The sequence below is a fragment of the Amblyraja radiata genome, chromosome 8 (genome assembly GCF_010909765.2).
Source record: "Amblyraja radiata isolate CabotCenter1 chromosome 8, sAmbRad1.1.pri, whole genome shotgun sequence".
NCBI classification, from domain to species: Eukaryota; Metazoa; Chordata; class Chondrichthyes; order Rajiformes; family Rajidae; genus Amblyraja; species Amblyraja radiata.
In genome coordinates, this window is record NC_045963.1 from 18,712,776 (window position 1) to 18,734,615 (window position 21,840).

Here is a 21,840-nt window from a genome sequence, read left to right on the forward strand (position 1 = left end):
TACATCGGTTGGAAGCTGCATACTAAATCTAGTTTCACTGATGTGCAATGACAATAAAAGATATTATTATTATTATTATTCTTAAGGCATAACATTAATAGATGTGGGTTGGGTAATGGTTGATGGAATTTAATACAGAGAAATGTGAGGTGTTGCATTTTGGAAACATGGGCAGGACCTACATAGTGAACGGTAAAGCTCTGGGGAGTGTTGTAGAGCAGGGGGGGTCCAAGAGTGCAGGCACATAGTTTCTTGAAGGTGGTGTCACAGGGAGATGGTGTGGTCAAAAAGGCTTTTGGCACATTGGCCTTCATCAGTCAGGATATTGAGTATGGAGGTTGAGAGGTCATATTGCATTTATGTAAGACATGGTAAGGCTGCTTATTGAGTATTATGTTCAGTTCTGGGCACCATGTTGCAGCAAAGATGTCATGTTGGAAAGGGTACAGAGAAAGTTTACGGGATGTTACCAGGACTTGAGGGCCTGAGCTACAGGGAGAGGTTGAGCAGGCTGGGACTTTATACCTTGGAGCACAGAAAGATGGGGATATAGGTTTAAGGCGAAGGGGGGAAAAATTTAATATGAATCTGAGGGGCAACTTTTTCCTCACACAGGATGGTGGGTGTATGGTACAAGCTGCCAGAGGAGGTAGTTGAGGCAGGGACTGTTGCAACATTTAGGAAACAATTAGACAAAGGATAAAAGGAATATTGTGCATGGATAGGAATGGTACATCGATAGGACATGGTACAAATAAATCTTGCTCAGAGTTTGAAAAGCATTGATCAGACGTCTCCATGCAATTTACAATTATAGATGTGAGAAGCTGCAATTTTGAACTTGAATAGTTGAATTGTAAAATTAATCCAACTCAAAGACAGATCCCAACCTGAAATATCACCTATTTATTTTCTCCAGAGATTCTGTCTGACCCTCTGAGTTACTCCACCATTTTGTATCTATCCAACACAAAGTTGGATAACATACTTCTTTTTCTTTTTGGAAAATATATGCGTTGGCAAGATGTATATTGGATGTTTATGCAAACAACAAAACAAAAATGTCCAGCAGTTGAAAACTTGTGCCGTAACCTTGATATCCAAAGCAAACAGCCAGTGCATCAGATGTGGTTCAATATATTGAGGGTAATGATGAATTAAACTACATAATGTTAATATTTGATTTAAAATCAAGTACACAAAAACCTATAGTTTCTCTGAGGAATATATAATTTATGAAGCAGTTACAGATTCGAGGCGTGATGAGCAATTGTGGCATTATTTGATACTGTAATTTTACACTGGTAATGTTCAGGTATACCACGGACAGTCCACACTTGGTTGACATTGGAGCTTACATCAACCACCTGGCCAGAAGAACTAGCTTAAGATAGCATAAAGGCAGCCCTACATGAAGAATGCAATACAAACTTTTAGTTTCTGTTGGTATAAAATTGTAAGAGAGTATTTTGTTTTTGTGTATTTGTGAATGTTAATATTCTGATTACTGTAACCTTTCTTTCTTTACAGCAGAGCAGTTACAGTGGGTCCTTGCAGTTGTAAATGAAGAAGGTGTAGTCAGGTTATACAATACAGAATGCCATAAGAAGAAGGATCCAATTTTTCGAGGTGTGCCAAGATTTTGTTTGCTTCATTGCTTTCACATTCTTGAAAGGGGTGTGTCTAGATATTGGTCATGTGAAGAAACGAGACATTCCTTTGTTTAAACAAAAGACAAATGTATTGTAAACGCATAACAATTTTAATGCAATGCCATTCTATTCATCATAGACAGGGCCCAGGTTCCTACTCGTCCTTTATTAGTGTCCTGTATTGGAAGGAAAGCATTTCTCTCACCTCTCCCACTCTGGCATTGCTGCCAAGTTCAGTTAAATCTTGATATAATGTCCTGTTTAAACAAATGGTTTAGCTGTGCATATAAAATCTAATTACCATGCTGGTAGAATAGTGTGGGCCCTTTTAAGAACATAAAGATTATGGGCTGTGGGGAGGGAGGGATCTCAACTCATTAGGTCAAAGTCTTGTGTGATTCATGTATGACTACAGTATTATAGATCATGTTGAATGGCATTTATTCGGGAATACACTGAATGTGTGTTGAATTGTAGAACTAATCCAACTCAAAGGAAGTTGGATGACCTGCTTCTTTTGCTTCTGAAAAAAACGTGGTGTCAAGATGTTTATTGTTTGTTTATATGTTTGTTTATTGTTTGTTTATACAAACAATAAAGCAAAATACCCAGCAGTTGAAAATGTCTTAATTCACAAATTATTATGAACAATAAAGTTTTAGTTTACATCCGTCTGAAGAAGGGTCTCAACCCGAAATGTCACCCATTCCTTCTCTCCCGAGATGCTGCCTGGCCCGCTGAGTTACTCCAGCATTTTGTGTCTACCTTTTAGTTTACATTGTTACCTGCAGTGAGTTTTTATTACCAGTGTAATGGAGCTTTAGCCTTGTCTTTGAGAGATCACTCGATGCCAAGACTGTATGCCCATTTTGCCTGGGGAGGTGTGCTCTGTGATGGTGTTATCTTGAGCCCTGTCAAAGCATCTCCTGTGTCATTTTTATTGAAGTGTCATGTAAAATGTCTATGGGTGACATGATTATCTCTTGTGCTGTATGGGATTATGATACTAATAATGCTAATAATGCTTTCTGAGTGAGAATTGTGCTGTCTATTCTTTATAACAAAATAGCTGACAGTGAAAGCGCCCACCACATCACTTGTATGTCATGCTAAGTGACATCTAAATGCTCCAAGTGGGACTTCTGTTAGTTAGGACATAATTGCTTTTTTGACATTTAAGTGGACAGTTTTGTTTTATCAAGATCCCAAAGGCAATACATGCCATCACCTCTGACAAGACAAAGCGAAATGATGTCTCGAGTCTGTTTATTAACCTGATCTTTAACCTCTAAATTGAAAATGTCCTCCCACTTTTTTGTTTTCAGCATGGTTGGCTCACACCAATGCAGTATTTGACCTTGCTTGGGTTCCGGGAGAACCAAAATTAGTAAGTACCCCAGCCTTTCAATGTATGTTCCTCAAATAAGCCAGAATGAGATGATGCTGATAAAATTCTATGCTGTTTATTTTATTTTGAAGGTTACAGCTTCAGGAGATCAAACTGCAAAGCTGTGGGACGTGAGAGTGAGTGAGCTCCTCGGAACGTTTAAAGGCCACCAGTGCAGCCTCAAGTCTGTGGCCTTTGGGAAGCAGGAAACAGGTACCCAATACAACATTATCGATCTGTAGAGCTTTATTCATAATGTAAAAGTGGTTCTAATTGTATTTTTGTTTTTTTAAATAAAGCTGTGTTTTGTACCGGTGGAAGAGATGGCAATATAATGGTCTGGGATACTCGTTGCAGTAAGAAAGGTATGAATTCTATAGAAATTGTGTCTTAGGTGCATTTTTTTAATTTATTTTTTTAAAGAGTTCAAGTTATTCAATGAATCTTATTTTGGAATTTTTAAAGGCCTACGGCAATACCTCTTGCGTTAAATCTTGTCTTTTTACTTTCCTTTTATAACCCAGAATTGCCCTGTCATTTGTATTATTTTGTTTTGTACAGGTATCTTCATGCAAGTCCCTAACAAACCCAATTGGAATGAAGATCGACACAAAACGCTGGATTAACTGAGTTACCCAGCATTTTGTGTCTTGTCTTCTACAAATTAATGTATTGCTGATATTTTAGATCATGTCGTTTGTTCTTGTTTCCAGGTTAATTGTTCAGTTTGCTTCCCTCCTGGTTTGCAAGTAGGATTCTGTTGAAGTGTATGAATAAGACACTTATTTTAGTCGGCTAAATGTTCCCAGAGTTTCAGAATGGAAATGCTGGGCACTAATTACTTCTTTCAAGGAGGCAGCATGGGTGGTAACAGCCCAAAACACTTTTCTATGCTGCACAGATTGGGGTCCAAGTACCTCTTGCTTTATCTTTAATATTGCAGCCCCGCTACTGGCACTCTTCTACTTCCCATTCCATCTGCCCTTATCCTCCCCATGTGGGGTTGTGTATGTAGCAACAAGAAACCCTATTTATTTTTTTGTATTTATTTATTTTTTAATACAGTGGTACAAAAATGATGTTAACATATTACATTCTCTGTACAACTTCCTTTTTTTTTTTTTTTTTAAAGAGAAAAGTAAGAAGAGAAAAAGGAAAAAGAGGTTATAGAATGAAGGATAGACTAGTGAGCGTGAGTGAAAAACAGATAAAGAAAATAGTGGAAAAAAAGGAATAAGTGAAGGAGAGCAGGAGGGAGTTTATTCAATCGCCTATTTTATTCGTATTTATTTCGTTTCTCGCCTTGTGCCATCATGGCTTAGCTTAACAGTAATCCTAGCATTTGCACAGAACTTGATGTTCAGACTCCAAGGTGTTGATTAGTAAGGTTATTGAAGTGTTCCTTAAAATAGGATATTGACATTTAAACAGAATTTGTAAGTGTGCTGAAAATCCTCCTTTACATTTTGGGTAATTTTTGCGCACTGACTGCACACAGCAGGAAACCATGCATGTTCTTATAGTTCAGAACCATAGCTTTATTCAGGAAAGAAAATAATCATAAATAAAATGTTATATAGGCTGACTATCTAAAGGTCAGAAGTGTGCCTTTTTTAATATCAGCTGATGTGGTATAAATTTAATCGTGGTAATTAAAATTAATTATTGACCAACCCTGGTTCTTCTGTTCCTTCTTTCTTTGCTGCTCAGCCTCAGTGTTGCAGAGTGTATTCCATTAACCTGATTTTGACAGCCGGTGTTACTACTGACCTGGATCAGTATGATCAACCCAATCCTTCACCCCACAACCTGCTAGGCAATGGGCAATCCCAAAGCAGCAATTGATTGTTCCCAATAAATGATGTGCAGGGTAAATCCAGATGAGATGGGGAGAGGCCTCAAATTCTGTCTTGCAGTTGGGATGGGACTTGGTCTTCACAATCTGTACAAGAAGGAACTGCAGATGCTGGAAAATCGAAGGTAGACAGAAGTACTGGAGAAACTCAGCAGTTGAGGCAGCATCTATGGAGCGAAGGAAATAGGCAACATTTCGGGCCAAAACTGGTCTGAAGAAGGGTTTCGACCCGAAACGTTGCCTATTTCCTTCGCTCCATAGATGCTGCCGCACCCACTGAGTTTCTCCAGCACTTTTGTCTACCTTCACAATCTATAGCTGACTGGCAGAAATACAGAAAGGATGGTCACCTTAACCGTGCTTGTTTTTTTGTATTGTACTGTCTTTCACTGTAGTGAGATTTTGACTATAATGTCAGTTTTGGCATATTGATGAAAAATATTATGTATTTCCTGAAAGAGAATTTGTTCTTTCCTGAATGTTCTTTCAGGAAAGAACATTTATTTGCATAGTTTAACAGGCACACTTTCCTTTGTGTCGGTATCCAAAATCAGTTTATCCTTGCACGAATCAAAGAATAATGTTTAACAATTTATTAGCAGAATTCTCAGAGGGATCGTTTTAGAAACGTAACCCTGCCAAGTAGGTTGCCATCTAAATATGCAAAATATTCTGTGCATTGTAGCATTGTATATGAATGTGAAATTGAAGTCATCAAATGTTTTAGCAGAGAAATGGGCCCTTTGGTCCATCCACACAGACTATCCATTATCTACTTACACCAATCCTACATTAATACCGCTTCAATTTCCACACATTCCCTACTACTCTTTTCACCCCCACTTGCCCCCCCCCCCCCCCCCCAGATTCTACCACGCTTAGACACAAGGGGCAATTTACGATGGCCAGTTAATTTACCAACAGATGTGAAAGAGTACTTTGGCGAGCCCAATGTAGGTACGGGGAGAACATGCAAACTCAGCACAGGCAGCGCCAGATATCAGAATTTAATAAGGTGCGGCACGATGCCGCAGCAGTAGATTTGCTGCCTTGCACCGCCGGAGTCCCGGGTTCGATCCTGACTACGGCTGCTGTCTGTACGGAGTTTATATGTTCTCCCCATGACCGCGTGGCATTTCTCCAAGATCTTCAGTTTCCTCCCACACTCCAAAGACATACAGGTTTGTAGGTTAATTAGCTTGGTGTATGTGCAAATTGTCCCTAGTGTGTGTAGGATAGTGTTAATGTGCGGGGATCGCTGGTCGGCGCAGACTTGGTGGGCCGAAGGGCCTGTTTCCGCGCTGTATCTCTTTAAAAAAAACAACCTGGGTCACTTGAGGTGTGAAGCTGCGCCATTGTGTTGTCCAATGGACTGAGTGGCACATAATATAAAAGGTCAGACCCCTGGTCTTGTGAGGTGCAATATTGATTTGCTAATGATGTTCTCTCCACAAGCCACTATCATTTCACCCTCTCCAATCTCAAGGCTATCTTAGTTCCCTCGGCTGATGTCTGATAAGTGGTCATTTGGGGAAGTGGTCGTCAAGTTGCAGGCATAAATTGTGCTAATGTTCATGGACGCGTTGCCTCTGTTTTAGATGGATTTTACAGGCAAGTGAAGCAGATCGCTGGCGCTCATAACTCACAAGCCAAACAGACACCCCCAAAGCAAAAGAAACGGCGACCTACTGCCCGGGGACTTGCTCCGTCAGTGGTATGACCATATTTAAACATTCTATCTCTGTATCTCACTGTGGTGTTATTGTGAGTCTGGTTTCAGTTTTGCTGCAGGTGCTGACCTGTCTCTTAATCTCCAGGATTCGCAGCAGAGTGTGACGGTGGTGATTTTTCGAGATGAGAACACCTTGATCTCTGCGGGGGCTGTGGATGGGTAAGTGCACTTGGAATGGCTCCTTATTTCTCTCTCTCTCTCTCATAAAACTTCAACAAAAATTGAGATTGGAATCGACACGTCGCATGGCTAAAACAGGATGAAACCATATTTAAATAACAGGCAGCAAAGTGGAAGTGTATGGTTGCATGTTAGCATGGGGTGGAAGTGGCCATTACCCTGGGGGTTCTGCTGGTATTGTTGTTTCTCTCAAGCATTTTAACTTGGGTGTACAAGGCACTATTTCCAAACTTGCAATCGACACAAAACACGAGGATGGCCAGTAATTTTCGAAGAATTATCAAAGCGAAATGTAAAGTTTTTAATTTTGGTGAGAAGAATGAGAAGTGACAGAGTAAAAATTGAGAGCTCGATTCCTAAGTGGAGTAGAAGGACAAAGATTGGATAAAATGTGTGCAGATTATTTGAGAATGTATAAAAGCAGACAGATCACTTGATGGCATCTATCTAGGTGTATCTGCTGCATAGCCATAGTTGGCTGTATGATTTAGTTAAGGAATCAACTTGGCCAAAGTATTTAAGTCCAGATAATGCTATTAAAAACGTGGTGTCTTTACTTTAAAGTCTCCTTAAAAAGTTTTGAGAGCCCTCCCGCATTTTGTATTACAGGTATTGTAGCTGCACGAGTGGAACGTGCAGAATATTTTCAGCATGCCTGAGGGTGTTAACATTGAGGGTGTTGCATATATCTAATGTCTGGTCTGTTTTATTTTTTGTTTTAAAGAATGTGTTTTATTTCTATTCCAGTGTCATCAAAGTGTGGGATTTAAGAAAGAACTACACTGTTCTCCACCAAGATCCTGTGCCAGTTCAGTCCTTCCTTTATCCAGGCACCAGTGCACGAAAGCTAGGTAAATGTTCTTCACTGTGTGATCGCTCATCTGTGACCCAATCACAATCATACTTTATTAGCCAAGTATGTTTTGCAACATACGAGGAGTTTCATTTGCCAAGTCAGTCATACAAATAAAAAGGAAAGGAACACAAAATACATTTTAACATAAACATCCACCACAGTGAGGACTCCACATTCCTCACTGTGATGGAAGGCCAAAACAAATCTCTTCCCTTCTTTGCTCTCCCGCGGTCGGGGGCCTCGAGCCCTCCGTTGACGGGACGATCTTGGCTCCTGTAGCCGGCAGCGTTTGAGCCCTCCGCATCGAGGCGATCAACTCCTGCATCGGGGGGATTTTAACTCCCCCGTGCCAGATGATCGGACCCCAGGTCGGGGCTGGTCGTTGGAGCTTCCCGACCAGCCTCTCCTGGGACTGCGAAGCTCTTCATGTTAAGTCTGCAGGCCGTGGTCGAGCGGTCCCAGGCAAGGGCCCAAAGTCAGTCCGACGTGGCCTCCAGCTCTATCAATGGTAGGTCGCAGAGCAACCAGAGATACGACTCGAAAATTAATTGCAGCTCCGGCAAGGTAAGAAACGGGGGGGGGGGAAGTTCCCCTCCACCCTCCACATAAAACTAATCGGAGAACATTTACACAGACTTTTAACACACACTAAAAAAAATTAAAAAAGACGAAAAAACACACAGACTGTTGGCGGGGCTGCCAATCATGCGGCGCCCCTGGTGGTTAAATCCCTGTCATTGAATTCAAAGCAAAGAAATACACTTTATCCTAATCTGATCAGATATCAATCTTCAAACAGTGGCAGCAAAATTCAAGTATTGAAGCACTTTTATGAGAGTCTGAGTATTTGGAATTGCTAAACCTGGTTGTGAATGTGGCCGTGTTGATGTAGTTGTGGTGTAGTTGGCTTTTATCTACATGTGGATTATATCTGCAAACCTTATTCTGAAGTGGAGAATTTCAATTTCTTTGCTTGCAGGATACTCCAGTGTTATTTTGGACTCGACAGGCTCCAATCTTTTTGCAAACTGCACTGATGATATCATTTACATGTTCAATTTGACTGGCTTGAAAACTGCACCAAGTAAGTCTGTCTGTTACACTTGAGGGAAGGCATATTATTCTGTTTGCTGTTACCATCTGGCACTTAAAAATAAATTCAACACAACGTCTACACCCACAACTTCTAATATTTCCAACTTGGTACTTAAATTGATAGTATCAATAACTTCCAGATAATATAATGTGAAATATGCTTTAAAGATATGATCGGTGTAGATTAGGTTTTGAGGCATGTGTCTGTAATCTGTGCCAATATGATTTTTAGAGGACATAATAAACACTGAGATTTAATGATCGATAACATTGGGTTCAATGTATGGGGGTGCTTTTGTGCTCGCTGGTTTTTAGAATGAGCGAGGGGGAAATTTAAACCTACTGAATAATGAAAGGCAAAGATAGAGTGAATGAGGAGAGCATGTTTCCAATCGTGGGAGAGTCTAGGACAAGAGGTCACAGCCACAGAATAAAAGAACGTACCTTTAGAATGGAGATGAGTAATTTCTTTAGCCAGAGAATGGTGAACCTGTGGAATTCACTTCCACAGAGGGCGGTGGAGGCCAAGTCATTGGGTATTTTTAAGTAGAAATTGATAGCGTCTGAATTAGTAAGGGTGTCAAAGGTTATGGGGAGAACACAGGAGAATGGGGTTAGAGGGAAAAATAGATCAGACATAATCGAATGGCGACGTGGACTCGATGGGCTGAATGGCCTTACATCTAGATAAGGTGCATGAACATAAGGCTTTTCATTAGCACTGGATATCCCAAGTGCTTTCTAAAATGTAACTATATGCATGGCAGCAAAAAGAACATTATGTAGCCAGTCTACGGCATGGCTTGGTCTCCTATAATCTTTTTTAGTTTTAGAGACACAGTGCGGAAACAGGCCCTTCGGCCTACAGAGTCTGCACATTGACACTATCCTACATGCACTAGGGACAATTTACACAGAAACCAAGCCAATTAACCTACAAACCTGTATGTCTGGAGTGTGAGAGGAAATCGGGTAACGGGGAGAACGTGCAAACTCCGTACAGATTGAACCCGGGCCTCCAGTGCTGTAAGGCAGCAACTCTACCACTGTGCTGCCCTTTGAAGAATAAAGAATAAATAAATATTTTTAGTTGAAGAATAAAAGTTGACTGGGATAACAGCTTATGATCTTTAGATCTATCTACCTGTTATTTAATGTTTAAATAAAAGTTGCCTTTTCAAAACACTTTCTATATCTCGTGTACTCTGGCTAAGGGAATTAATTAAAATGTTACATTAGTTCTATATATTACTAGAAGGATTGGAAGTTTATCGGAAGAATGAAAAACACTTTATGTTTGGTAAATTTTCACGGAATGAATGTTTTATTTGCTTGGATTGCAGCTGCATGAGATTGGAACATAACTGTAAAAGAAAACCTGGGCACAGCACAAACGGCTGTCATACAAACATTCAAATAACCAATATTGACTCCATCGTATCAATTTTGTGGATTGGTTTGAATGTAACCGTGCTCCATTTACCACTGAGATGACTGACTGACTGACAGTAAATAAGCTCATGGAGAAAATAAATACAAAATATTACTATTTTGAGCTGTATCATCCTCCTCCCATACATACATAAAGTTTTATTATCATTATGCCATAAAATTAACATTGTTGAAGTAATGTCACTGAGTTAAAGCCCTGTCCCACGGTACGAGTTCATTCCAAGAGCTCTCCCGAGTTTGCCCTGATTCGAACTCGGAGATTTATGGTAATGGCCACTCGTCGGTACTCTGGGCTCTTGTGGACATTTTTCATCATGTTGAAAAATCTTCACAAGTCTTCCCGTGCTTACCTGCCGTTAGCGAGTCTTCCCGAATACCTGCCGTTAGCGCTAAGAGACGTCCCCGAGCTCCGATGTACCCGCTACGTTCATTCTCCGTGCTTACCACGAGTTTGATTTTGTTTTTTTAACTCGGGAGAGCTCTTGAAATGAACTCGTACCGTGGGACAGGGCTTTTAATGGCATTTCTTTGCCCTCTAACTAGTCTCTTTATTTTGTCTAGTTGCAACCTTCACTGGCCATCAGAATAGCACCTTTTATGTTAAGGCCAGTCTTAGCCCAGATGATCAATTCCTTGTCAGTGGGTCCACTGATAACAATGCATATATTTGGAAGGTGAGTGAATGCAATTAATTGAGAATTAGAAGCACTTGCACCGTCAGCATGTCTGTTAAATCTGTACTTTAAAAAAAAATGTGTTTAAAAAGTTTGCATCAAAAAGTACTTCAGGCTAAGTAATAGTTGTTCTTATAATCAAATGTGATTAATATTGCTTGGTCGCGGTGAACTGGACCGCAGGTGTACTAAAAGAAAGCAAATGATACAAGATTATCATGTTTTAAATTACCAAGTACTTGTGCTATAACTCCAGGATAAGTGCTCAACTAAGAAAGCCAAGCCCAAAGCTAAGGTATTATCTAACTAAATATACCAACTTGCAATAAATAACTGAGTGTAAAAAAAAACAGCTACCTACATATTAACTAGCTCTTATATATATTTTTTTTAAACGTATCCTGTAGATGCAAGTATATCATTGAGGTTATCAAGTGGGCACCTCCCTTCATTGGTGTTTGTTGAGTTAGGCCCACAACACCTCGGGAAGGCTCAACTGTTGGTTCTGGTGTCCCAGACCCACCTCCCTCAATACTTGCTCCACCACCTATGCTACCAGTATCTACTGAAGAAAGGAAGCTCACTCTAACAAATGGTAAACACCAGCATCCTATCTCCTATCTCCAACTTATCCTAGCCCATCATTAAGCTTGTAACACCACAAATATCATCCTTGCATAAGACCGGGATACACTTACACAGACTACAATTACAAATACACATTCTGCATGTCGTATGTTTCTTTTCTGCCCCCAACTGACATTATTTTGTCTCCATCAAGTCCACCTACTGGATCAAGATCTTGCAAATATTTTAAAAGGGGGCTTTTTGGCCCCTTTTTCTGCTTTTGCAAATGTGCTGGTTTATGCAGCTATGTGGATTGATAAACCTAACTGTACCTCAATGCATGGTAGACACACAATGCTGCAGTAACTAAGCGGGGCAAGGCAGCATCTCTGGAGAGAAGGAATGGGTGACGTTTCGGATCGAGACCTTTCTTCAGACTGATCCATTATTTCCTCAATACATATTTTTTATGTGACGTAGAGCCACAAATTATTTCTGGAAGGAACTGCAGATGCTGGTTTACGCTGGATAGACACAAAATGCCGGAGAAATTCAGCAGATCAGGCAGCATTTCTGGAGAAAAGGAATAGGTGACGTTTCGGGTCAATACCTTTCTTTAAATAAAGAGACTCCCAGTCTGAGGAAGGGTCTTGACCCGAAACATCACCTATTCCTTTTCTCTACAAATTATTTGTAGCTAACTGCAAGGAAGTGGGGAAGTCTCACACTCTCATCCACTGTTCGTTAAACTCTTCCTGGTACTCCATTCACATTGAAATCACTGGATTGTCACACGGTCAAAATTAACCTTGGGTGTTGTCTTTTGAGTGAGGTTTTACAGTGTCTCACCAAATGTTTAGGAAGGAACTGCAGATGCTGGTTTAAACCGAAAATAGACACAAAGCTGGAGAGACTCAGCGGGACTTCCCTGGAAAGAAGGAATGGGTAACTTTTTGGGTCAAGACCCTTCTGTTTGGTTCCTAGCATTCTTGTATTATGAATTTGTTTAATGTCCTGGTAGTTTTTTCATGTCTTGCTCAAAGGTTGTTCACTGGAAGTTTCTATCTACCAGTTGTCGCTTGGGTAACTTACAATGTTGGATTCTCTAATTTTAAGTTACTTCCACCATTACGCTCTTCCACTCCCCCCGCCCTTTCCCTCCACCTAAGTCGTTTAAACAGTTCCACAGTTCACCACACTGTATCCCTCTTGAGATCAAACCTTCCCCAGCCAACAATTAGCCTAGCAGAACACCACCCTGCCTGAGGTCATTTGTTGCCAGCCTTGTCTGGTCCTTGTTTAATCCCACCTCCAGCTCTAGACTCGGAATTTTGTTAGCCCTTGATGTCTCCTCCCCTTCCTTAGCCCTCGAGCTGTCTCCTCCCACACCCCAGCCCTCGGGCTCCTCCTCCTCCCTTTTTCCTTCCTACTCCACGCCACCCCCTATCAGTCTGAAGAAGGGTTTCGGCCCGAAACGTTACCTATCTCCTTCGCTCCATAGATGCTGCTGCACCCGCTGAGTTTCTCCAGCATTTTTGTGTACCTTCGATTTTCCTGCATCTGCAGTTCCTTCTTGAACACTCCAGCTCTAGACTGTTCGCCCGCAGAAGGGTCTTGACCTGAAACGTCACCTACCCTTTTTCTCCAGAGATGCTGCCTGATTCACTGAGTTACTCCAGCACTTTGTGTCTATCTTTAGCAGTTGTCGTATCTGTGTTTGTGTTAAAAAGAGGATGCCTTATCACCAAGCAACCGAAAGCCTAAGAAGTTCTGGGAGGTTAGTAAGCATCCTGTAATCAGACCTTCAAAGACTGAGGTTCATGGAACTAGCTCACTTGTGCTGCTTTCCTTCAACTCAAATTGCTTATTTCAGCAGGAGCATGAATTGTTTAAATCAGATTTTGCACTGCTAACATTATAACAGTCTGTGATTCCAACATTCCCTGCAGCCTGCTTTTGCATGGTTCTGATCCAAATTAGACTCAATAAATAGCAGCAACCTCAGTCATGATAACTTCAATTACACAAAACCTCTCATGCCCTTTCATATAAACAACAACATCGGATCTAAATAGATGCTGCTATCCTGCAAACCATAATGTTTGTCTTGTAACCAATTGTCATTTAAACTGACTATTTAAATTCCTTGTTACCAGGTCTCTGATCCTCTTCATCCCCCAACAGTGCTTCAGGGACACTCTCAAGAGGTGACGTCTGTATCCTGGTGCCCTTCAGATTTCTCAAAGGTCAGTTTTGTTTGTGATCTGTTCTGAGAGATTTCAGAATTTCATGGGTAGATCATTATCTTTTTGAGTGAGAATCTTATTTGTTCCATGACGTTGAGTGAAGCTTGTTGTTGCTGCACTGATGCCAATCAGATTGTTGGTACATGGGATTCATTGGCTCTCTGGATTGGGGACTTGCATAAAGAAAACTGGTGTTAATTAAAAAAAAATCAAAAATGCTGGAAACACTCAGCAAGTTCGGCAGAAGAATCGTTAACATTTGAGGTCTTTGCTATTTCTCAAAGTGGGAGGGATAATAAATTCATCTAAGATGCGGAGAATGATGGAAAGGAAGAGAAAAACAAAAGAATGAATAGTAAGAGTGAGAGAGAATGGATTAAATAGAGAGTAATGGTGGCAGGGTTGATGAAAGCAGATGGTGATGGAACAGTTCGGATCGGGTCAGTCTAGAGGGAGATTAAATAGGGAATCCATAATAATTATGTGAAATTGACTAAATGCTGGAAATCTGAAAAGAAAAGTGCTGACTATTTGAAAGTGTTGAATTCAATACTTGAATTCAGTGGTCATGGCTAGTAATGTGCCGAGACTAAAGATGATTTTTTTTTTCCCTCTGGCTTCTGAGTATTGTTGGACCAGGAGCCAGGGACTAAGATCAAAATTACATTGAGGGGCAATGCATTGGTAAGTGGATGCTCCGATTTCAAGTAAATTGTAGCTTCAGCTGGAGAGAATGAGATCATGGAGGATGTGAGGAGGTAAAGGGTGGGCGGTTGCACATGCAGAGGAGTGGATTTCAGTCGAAGATGAAGGGGTGAACCAGAGCACCCTGGAGGGAGTGGTCCTTTACAAGTGCTGAGAAGTACTGGTATCAGGTTTGAGATGTTTGAAATTGCTATGTTGAGGGAAGAAGCATAAAGCCTGTTGGTTGATGTGAATGAGGGATGGATGGATGGAATTGGATATCCACGATAAACATGGGACAGGAAACTGTTAAAGCTGTGGGAGGTGCCAGAAGCAAATATTGGTGGGAAAATCGATCAATCTCTTCGAAAGGATTATATTATCTTTATATGAACAATAAGAATATTACTTTTTCTTATAGAAACACTGAACTTTTTTTTTTTTTTTTTTGCAAGAGTGCAACAAATATAACATTGTAACAACTGTCTCTGGTTTTGATTTACAGGTAGTTGGAGGTTTTTGTTGAAATTTGAGTTGATAAGATGGTTGAGAAAAGATGAGTAATTGTGCTAAATTCCACAAACATTTACTGCTGTTATGCACTGTAATCTTATTAACCCTTCCAATAAAGAATGTGAACTACTAGAATACATTCCTAAGAGTATTGAATCATATCTGGCAGCAGCAGAACTTGTAGATGCATTATAATTGGTGTATTTAAGGAAATGTAATTATGCTTTGTGACAGATCTATAATTTGCTCTGTCAATGCTTGCCTTTTTGTACTGTCCTAAAGGAATAATAGCTGAAAGAGATTTGTGTTCAACAAGTCAAGATATATTGACATGATCATAAGCTTGGAGGTACAAAATGAATTTTATTTTATTTTTTTTGTGGTAATGTTTTGGATAAAATTGCAGCCGTTTTTTTTTTGTCTTGTTTTTTAAACCCAGTGCATCACAAAGTTGCTAATGTTTGCGGGTTTTGACATTTCTAATGTTGCTTCTCTCCTTTTAGATTGCCACTTGTTCTGATGATAATACTACGAGAATCTGGCGCCTAAATCGAAAAATGGATGTGACCAAGACAGAATTGGTGGGGTCTGCCTGCCAAAAGAAGCATTTGGAAAAAGGTAAAATAATAATAATAATAATAATGAACTTTATTACGGACTCAAGGTCCAGACAAGAGGCAACATTATATTTAAAAAATGCATTGCATATTAAATATCATAAATATATATAATCTTTGTATATCACTTATAAAAGCATCATAATTTATATATTTTTTTAAAACACAATACTTAAGTTAAAAATCCAGATTAAAAGATGATCAATGTCCTACAACGAGACAACGATACCAGTGTCTCCACAGCTGGGATTTGTAGCGTGTAGTGCTAACCCTTATGTTTGTCAAGGCCACCATAAGCACATTTTTAGAGCCATTTATCCTGCAAATGAATTTATACATGTGGTGTCTTAGGATAGCTTCTAAAGTACTGACTCCTGCAGCCACAAAGATATTACTGGCACTACACCATCTAGGTTGCCTCAGCAGTGTTCTCATGGCATCGTTATATGCCACCTTTAGTCTCTGCATACTCCGCATAGTTCGACCACAGGTGCGCAGTGTAGAGTGGTGTGCAGTATGCTCTAAATAGCGACATCTTCACCACAACTGCACACGCACCAAATTTACACAAGAGGATATTCGCCTGTACATACAGCATGCGTCGTTGCCTATAAATATCATCATCTGTCATTTCTTCTGCAATAATATGCCCTAGATATTTTATCTTATTACAGACACTAAGATTGTTGTCAGACAATTTAAAATCAAAATATTTTAGGCATTTATCCTCTTTGGTTCTACAGATCATAACGGCACTCTTACTAGCATTATATTTAATGTCATGTTCCACACCATACACAGAACATATAGTAAGGAGCTGCTGGAGACCAGCGCTAGATGGACTAAAGACCACAAGATCATCTGCATACATAATATGGTTCACTAAAATAATTAGAGTCCACTATAAAGTCCGGAGCCACAGGATAAATATATATACTATATATGGATATATCCAATCCTATACACTAAGGAGTATTGACTTTATTTTTTTTCCTATGTAATGCCTGTGTGGGGTTATCCAGTATTCAAACATCCTTAAACCTGAATGAGTAATTCAGTATCTGAAATGATAAGCAACCTCAATGAATTTGCAGTGAACTTTTCAGTTATACCAAATTTTATCGTCTGGCTGCCTAGAGTCATACAGTGTGGAAACGGGCCCTTCGGCCCAATTTGCCCACAACGACCAACATGCCCCATCGACACTAATGCCACCAGCCAGTGTTTGGCCCATATCCTTCTAAATCTATCCTTTCCATATACTTGTCAAAATGTTTTTTAAACATTGTCATAGTAGCTGACTCAACTAACTCTCCTGTCAACTGGTTCCATATATCTACCACTCTTTGTGTATTCACACAAAAAATTACCCCTCTGGTTCCTATTAAATTTTTCTCCCCTAGTCTTGAACCTATGTCCTCTGGTTCTTGATTCCCCTATTCTGGGTAAAAGACTGCATTTACCCTATCTACTTCCTCTCATGATCATATACACTTCTATAAGATCACCCTTCATCCTCCTGCGCTCCTAAAGAATAAATTTCTAGCCTGCTCAACCTCTCCCTCCTGCTCCGTACCTAGAGTCCTGGCAACATCCTCGTAAATCTTCTCTGCATCCTTTTCATCTTAACTTTCCTATCTAAAACTGAACACAATATTGTACCCAGTTGCACTATTATAGTCTGGTTACTAAGTATTAAGCATAATTTATTGTATTATTGATTCTTGTATATTTATTTGTTGGATTGCTGTACTAATGGCCTGTTAAGTTGCAGCAAGTAAGAATTTAATAGTTCCATTCTGCTGCATATGACAATTGAACTCTAGACTTACAAACGTGAAAGTACTGAGGGCGGAGTTTATTCCTGTTTTTATCATCTTAGACCTACTACACCTCTCCAGTTTGTCCAATTACTGAAGAAAATTAGCATTTAAAATATTCCTTTTGGCGACTATTAAATCTCTTCATGTTGATTGAGTTGACGGATCACATTTTCCCAATTTCAGTCTTGTAACAGCTTGTGGTATGAGTCATAAGGTCTTGAATCTAATGCATTTGGATAGATTCATGGAGATGCTGATTTTAGGGTTTGATGTGGCCAGTTCTGTATAAATGAACCAAATGTGAACTAAACAATATGCAGTTAGAAGCGATTAATATGAGTTGGTATACTCCAGTGCGTTGTAGGGGGGGAGAATCGTGTTTTAAAGTATTAATTCTGTTACCAATTGATCAAAATTGTACAAAGATATTAATTTGTCTGTTGTAAGCCTTGGAGTAGTAACTTCCTTGCAATGCTTTTAACAGACGTCATCATTCAGTCAATACATCGTACTCCAGCTAAAGCATCACTGATGGAAGGTCCCAATTTGCCATCGCCTCAGCAGGCTGCGTGTGCTCCTAATGTTAGTGGAGACCTGCCTCGCTCTTCAAATACCCCCAGCTCCGTAAGCCAGAGTTCCTTGGGCAAGAATAGTACACCACGTCAGCTGGGCAAGTCCAGTTCCTCTTCACCGCCAAGTTCTTCCTCTGGGAAAATGTCAATCAGGGAATGGATGGTAAAAAGCCCCAGCCCTCCTTCCTCTCTCTTTGTTGCCCACAACACGTCAAGGACAGCGCTGAGCCCAGTTGGACAAATTCAATCAAAAGCCGTCTTGACAACAATAAACATTCCAACTTCAGAGAAGAGGGTCAAAAGGAGATTGGACCGCTGTGATGGGTTAGTAATAAACAATAACAAACATGACGACAGCAGTCTCGCAGCACAACTCAGTCCTATTTCTAAAAAATGTAAAGTTGATTTCTGCTGTGAAGAGGTGCAGGAAAGGGAAAACCTATCTACAGAAGAAAAGGGGATGAAAAACACTGGCCACAACTTTGGAGAAAACCTCCCTTTAGCTAGCCCTTTCCCCTGTCCAGACCTAGAAGCTTCCTCAACTTCATGCAAGTCCCAACAGAGAGCTGAGATCCTGGACAAAGAAAACGACTCTCCTCCAAATCTGAACTGGCTTGCTGACCTAGCAGAAAAACAGAAACTCGAAGTGGGTGTCAGAGTGCGGAGATTATCATCGAGTCCGACTGCCTCTCACAATCTGGCTGTGAGGAAGAAGGAAGAATTGAATCCAGCAACTTCACCGGTAAGTAATCTATTTATATGTCATAGGAGTCGAATTAGGCCATTCGGCCCATCGAGTCCACGTCGTGGCTGATCTATCTTTCCCTCTCAACACCATTCTCCTGCCTTCTAATGTAATCCCATGTATTAGGCCGCAATTGCCTTTATCAAAAACATGACCAATTGGATAGACATATTAATATTTCATAAATAATTTTGCTTGAGTGGTTCAAATTCTCAAATCGGTTTATTCTGCAATGTTCAGTATTCTATTTAAAACTCCTAATCCAATAATCATTCATCCGAAATACAGGTCTCAACCCGAAACGTCACCCATTCCTTCTCTCCAAAGATGCTGCCAGTCCTGCTGAGTTACTCCAGCTTTTTGTGTCTATCATTGGAAATATCATCTTTATTCTTCCATATTTAACACCTTCTGAAGTTCTGCTTCTTTCCAAATGCTTTCTATAGACATGGATTCTAACTTTATTGATTTTTTTAAATATTCTCTCAGTAATGCATTATTGTTTTAAAAATCGATCAATATTGTTATTGCTGTGTCTCCCACTTGCAGTATTTCATAGAAATATGGAAAATAGGTGCAGGAGGAGGCCATTCGAGCCGGCACCACCATTCATTGTGATGATGGCCGATCGTCCCAAATCAATAACCCTTGCCTGCCGTCTCCCCATATCCCTTGATTCCACTAGCCCCTAGAGATCATCTCCCTCTTCTACTGTCCATCTACTGACCTGTCTCCAGACTAATTGACTCCGTCCGGGTTGGGATTCTTGTCATTATTGGATCTATCAGAAGGAGAATAATGTCTATTTTTGCTGCTTTGCCTTCATTAAATGCCCTGTTTATATGGCATTCATGTTTATGCATGACCATGTGTATGTATGATGTAAAGCTCTCTGAGGCAGTGTTTAATTGCTAACTGCATATATTACCTCAGTTGGGTTAATTTGTTGAAGCCATTGGATTATCCCTACCACCCACTAAATGTGAAGCAGGTGTTGATTAACTTCTCTGCATTAATACCCCTCCAGGTTTACTTATTCTGTAGCAAAGTTGAATTAACAATAAGCTGTCTGTTTGTTCTACAGACTGCCGCTTCAAACCGCAAGATCTCTTCGTATTTTCAGCGGAAGTTGACTGATTGACCATATTGTGCAGCTGGGGATTATTGGCAAAATCTATTGCAGCGTTCAGATCTAGCAGCACTCTTGATGAAACACTTCTTACCTTCATTTAGTAGTATTTCCTGACTGCCATCTGTGATGGTGTATGGGATTAATTCATTTACTTGTGAAATAGGCTTAGGACGTTTTTTTAAATGTGATGCCTTTTTTGACTATTGTTCGACCGTATATTTCCTCTTGTTTGCCAGCCAACTAATTTAACATCTAATGATAATTTATGTACCAGCAATAACATTTTGTATTGGATCTGTAGTTTGTGGAGCGATGTACAGGGCTGCCAACAACACCTTATTATGCAGGCAAATACAGGACTGAGAACTGCTCCCGCATCAACACCAGCTCGCTGTGTAGTGTGAAGAGATCAAATCATAGGGAAAAAATGCAGACTACAAACTGTACCCCTAAATTTAACTAATCGATGGTTTTGAGCATTGAAGTAATAATCACTTAGTTCATTGTAAGATTTTTTTTACATGTTAAAACCCGTGATCCATTTGAATTTTATCTAACTTTAAACTGTCTTCTAACAGGATTTTACTCCCCCTATTTTTTAAATGCTCAAGATTACAGCTATATTTATTAATTGTGTTACTGGTTGTTTTTGATCGTATTGCTTACCATGCTAGATTTTACCTACTTCAATAACATTTGGTGTCAATTTATTTTTTGTCTTGGCGTTGACTAAACCTTACTTTGCTTTGATACCAACCTGCATGACACACTGCGGGTAATGTAGCTGTCTCCTAGCTCCAGTGATCTGGCCTCAATTCTGATCGCCATTGCTGTCTAGAGTTTGCATATTCTTCCTGTGATCTCTTTAGTTTCCTCCGATGTTCTGGTCAGTGGATTATTAAATGCTGTAAAATACTCCTGCTATAGATAACTAGAAAAACTGGTGTTAATGGGCAGGTGTGAGATAAGACATGAGGAAATGAGTGGGGAAATGGGGTTGCTTAGATATCTAGCATAGACCAATTTACCGTGTCATATGGAAGCATAGGAATAATTTGAAGCAAAACTATCTGTACATTGTTTGGAGACTGCCTTTTGTTCATTGTAATAGTTATGAATAGAACTAAAAAGCTCAGTTTTGTTTTCCAATCTAAAACTATAAGATATAACCAAATAACAGGCCAACATATAATGTTATCTAAAGCAATGTTCAGGTTACACTTAATAGAATCTCTCAGCCTTTGTCCAGACTTGTCTATTTGATTTCTGAATGGAACTGTTGCATTCTCAACTGATAGCACTTCTGCAATGGTAAAGCCCCATTATTTGTCAGGTGAATTGTTCTATGACATTTTCCTGGTTTGTTTTCTGCATTTATTGTGGTACTATTGCACTTTAATTGCAGCCGGTTAAATTGCTAAAGCAATAATACAGTTGCAACACAATTATCTTTGAAATAATATACTGGTCAGTCTACGCAGAAGTTACAACTTCAAGTTTTGTATGAGTTTGGAAATTAAAGTTGCACCACGTACCTTTTGGTCGATTCAGGCGTACAAAGGTTTGAACATTATCCAAGTAAGTATTACATCAAGGCCATTTGGGAGGCAGATTTGGTTTTGAACAAAACTCCCAACAAAATCTGAGAATTGTAAGATGCATATCCTGTTCCGTTATCTAGTTTTGCCAAAGGGCTTTCTGAGGGATGGACATTGGCAGTGTGGGCAATAGCTCTGCCATTGTAAAATGTTTATTTAACACAATAAAATATCACTTGGTTGCAAGAGGAATAAGCCTGAATTCTTTGTCGTCTAAAATTGGATTGAATTGTACCATTTTGTTTCCATTTTAAAACTAAGGTTAAACTACATTATGGGTAATGTATGACAAATCAGATTGAGAACCAACAAAGCATAGCATAACAACTGTTCTTCATTGAACTGGGTAGTTATTTTTATGAAGCATGCCTACACTGGTCTCCAATTGGAGGCGTGGGTTCGAATCCCACTTCTGACACCATGTAGACAATCTCCAGGCACGCTATGTGATCCAAAATCA

General features: G+C 39.9%; 1 protein-coding gene across 2 annotated transcripts in view; it reads left to right on the forward strand.

Annotated features, from left to right (window-relative positions):
• dtl (denticleless E3 ubiquitin protein ligase homolog) overlaps nucleotides 1-21,575 on the forward strand; it is a 34,354-nt gene extending 12,779 nt beyond the window's left edge. The window contains exons 3-15 of one of the 2 annotated variants that reach the window (XM_033025304.1): nucleotides 1,531-1,629; nucleotides 2,978-3,039; nucleotides 3,132-3,252; nucleotides 3,339-3,404; nucleotides 6,493-6,608; nucleotides 6,712-6,785; nucleotides 7,554-7,657; nucleotides 8,642-8,746; nucleotides 10,771-10,883; nucleotides 13,607-13,696; nucleotides 15,397-15,511; nucleotides 17,818-18,647; nucleotides 19,735-21,575. In XM_033025304.1, coding sequence (XP_032881195.1) covers nucleotides 1,531-1,629; nucleotides 2,978-3,039; nucleotides 3,132-3,252; nucleotides 3,339-3,404; nucleotides 6,493-6,608; nucleotides 6,712-6,785; nucleotides 7,554-7,657; nucleotides 8,642-8,746; nucleotides 10,771-10,883; nucleotides 13,607-13,696; nucleotides 15,397-15,511; nucleotides 17,818-18,647; nucleotides 19,735-19,791 — 1,952 coding nt within the window. In that variant the 3' untranslated portion in view covers nucleotides 19,792-21,575. The remainder of the gene's footprint in view (nucleotides 1-1,530; nucleotides 1,630-2,977; nucleotides 3,040-3,131; nucleotides 3,253-3,338; nucleotides 3,405-6,492; nucleotides 6,609-6,711; nucleotides 6,786-7,553; nucleotides 7,658-8,641; nucleotides 8,747-10,770; nucleotides 10,884-13,606; nucleotides 13,697-15,396; nucleotides 15,512-17,817; nucleotides 18,648-19,734) is intronic. The other variant, XM_033025305.1, reaches the window with a different exon arrangement.
• Nucleotides 21,576-21,840: the final 265 nt, after the last annotated feature.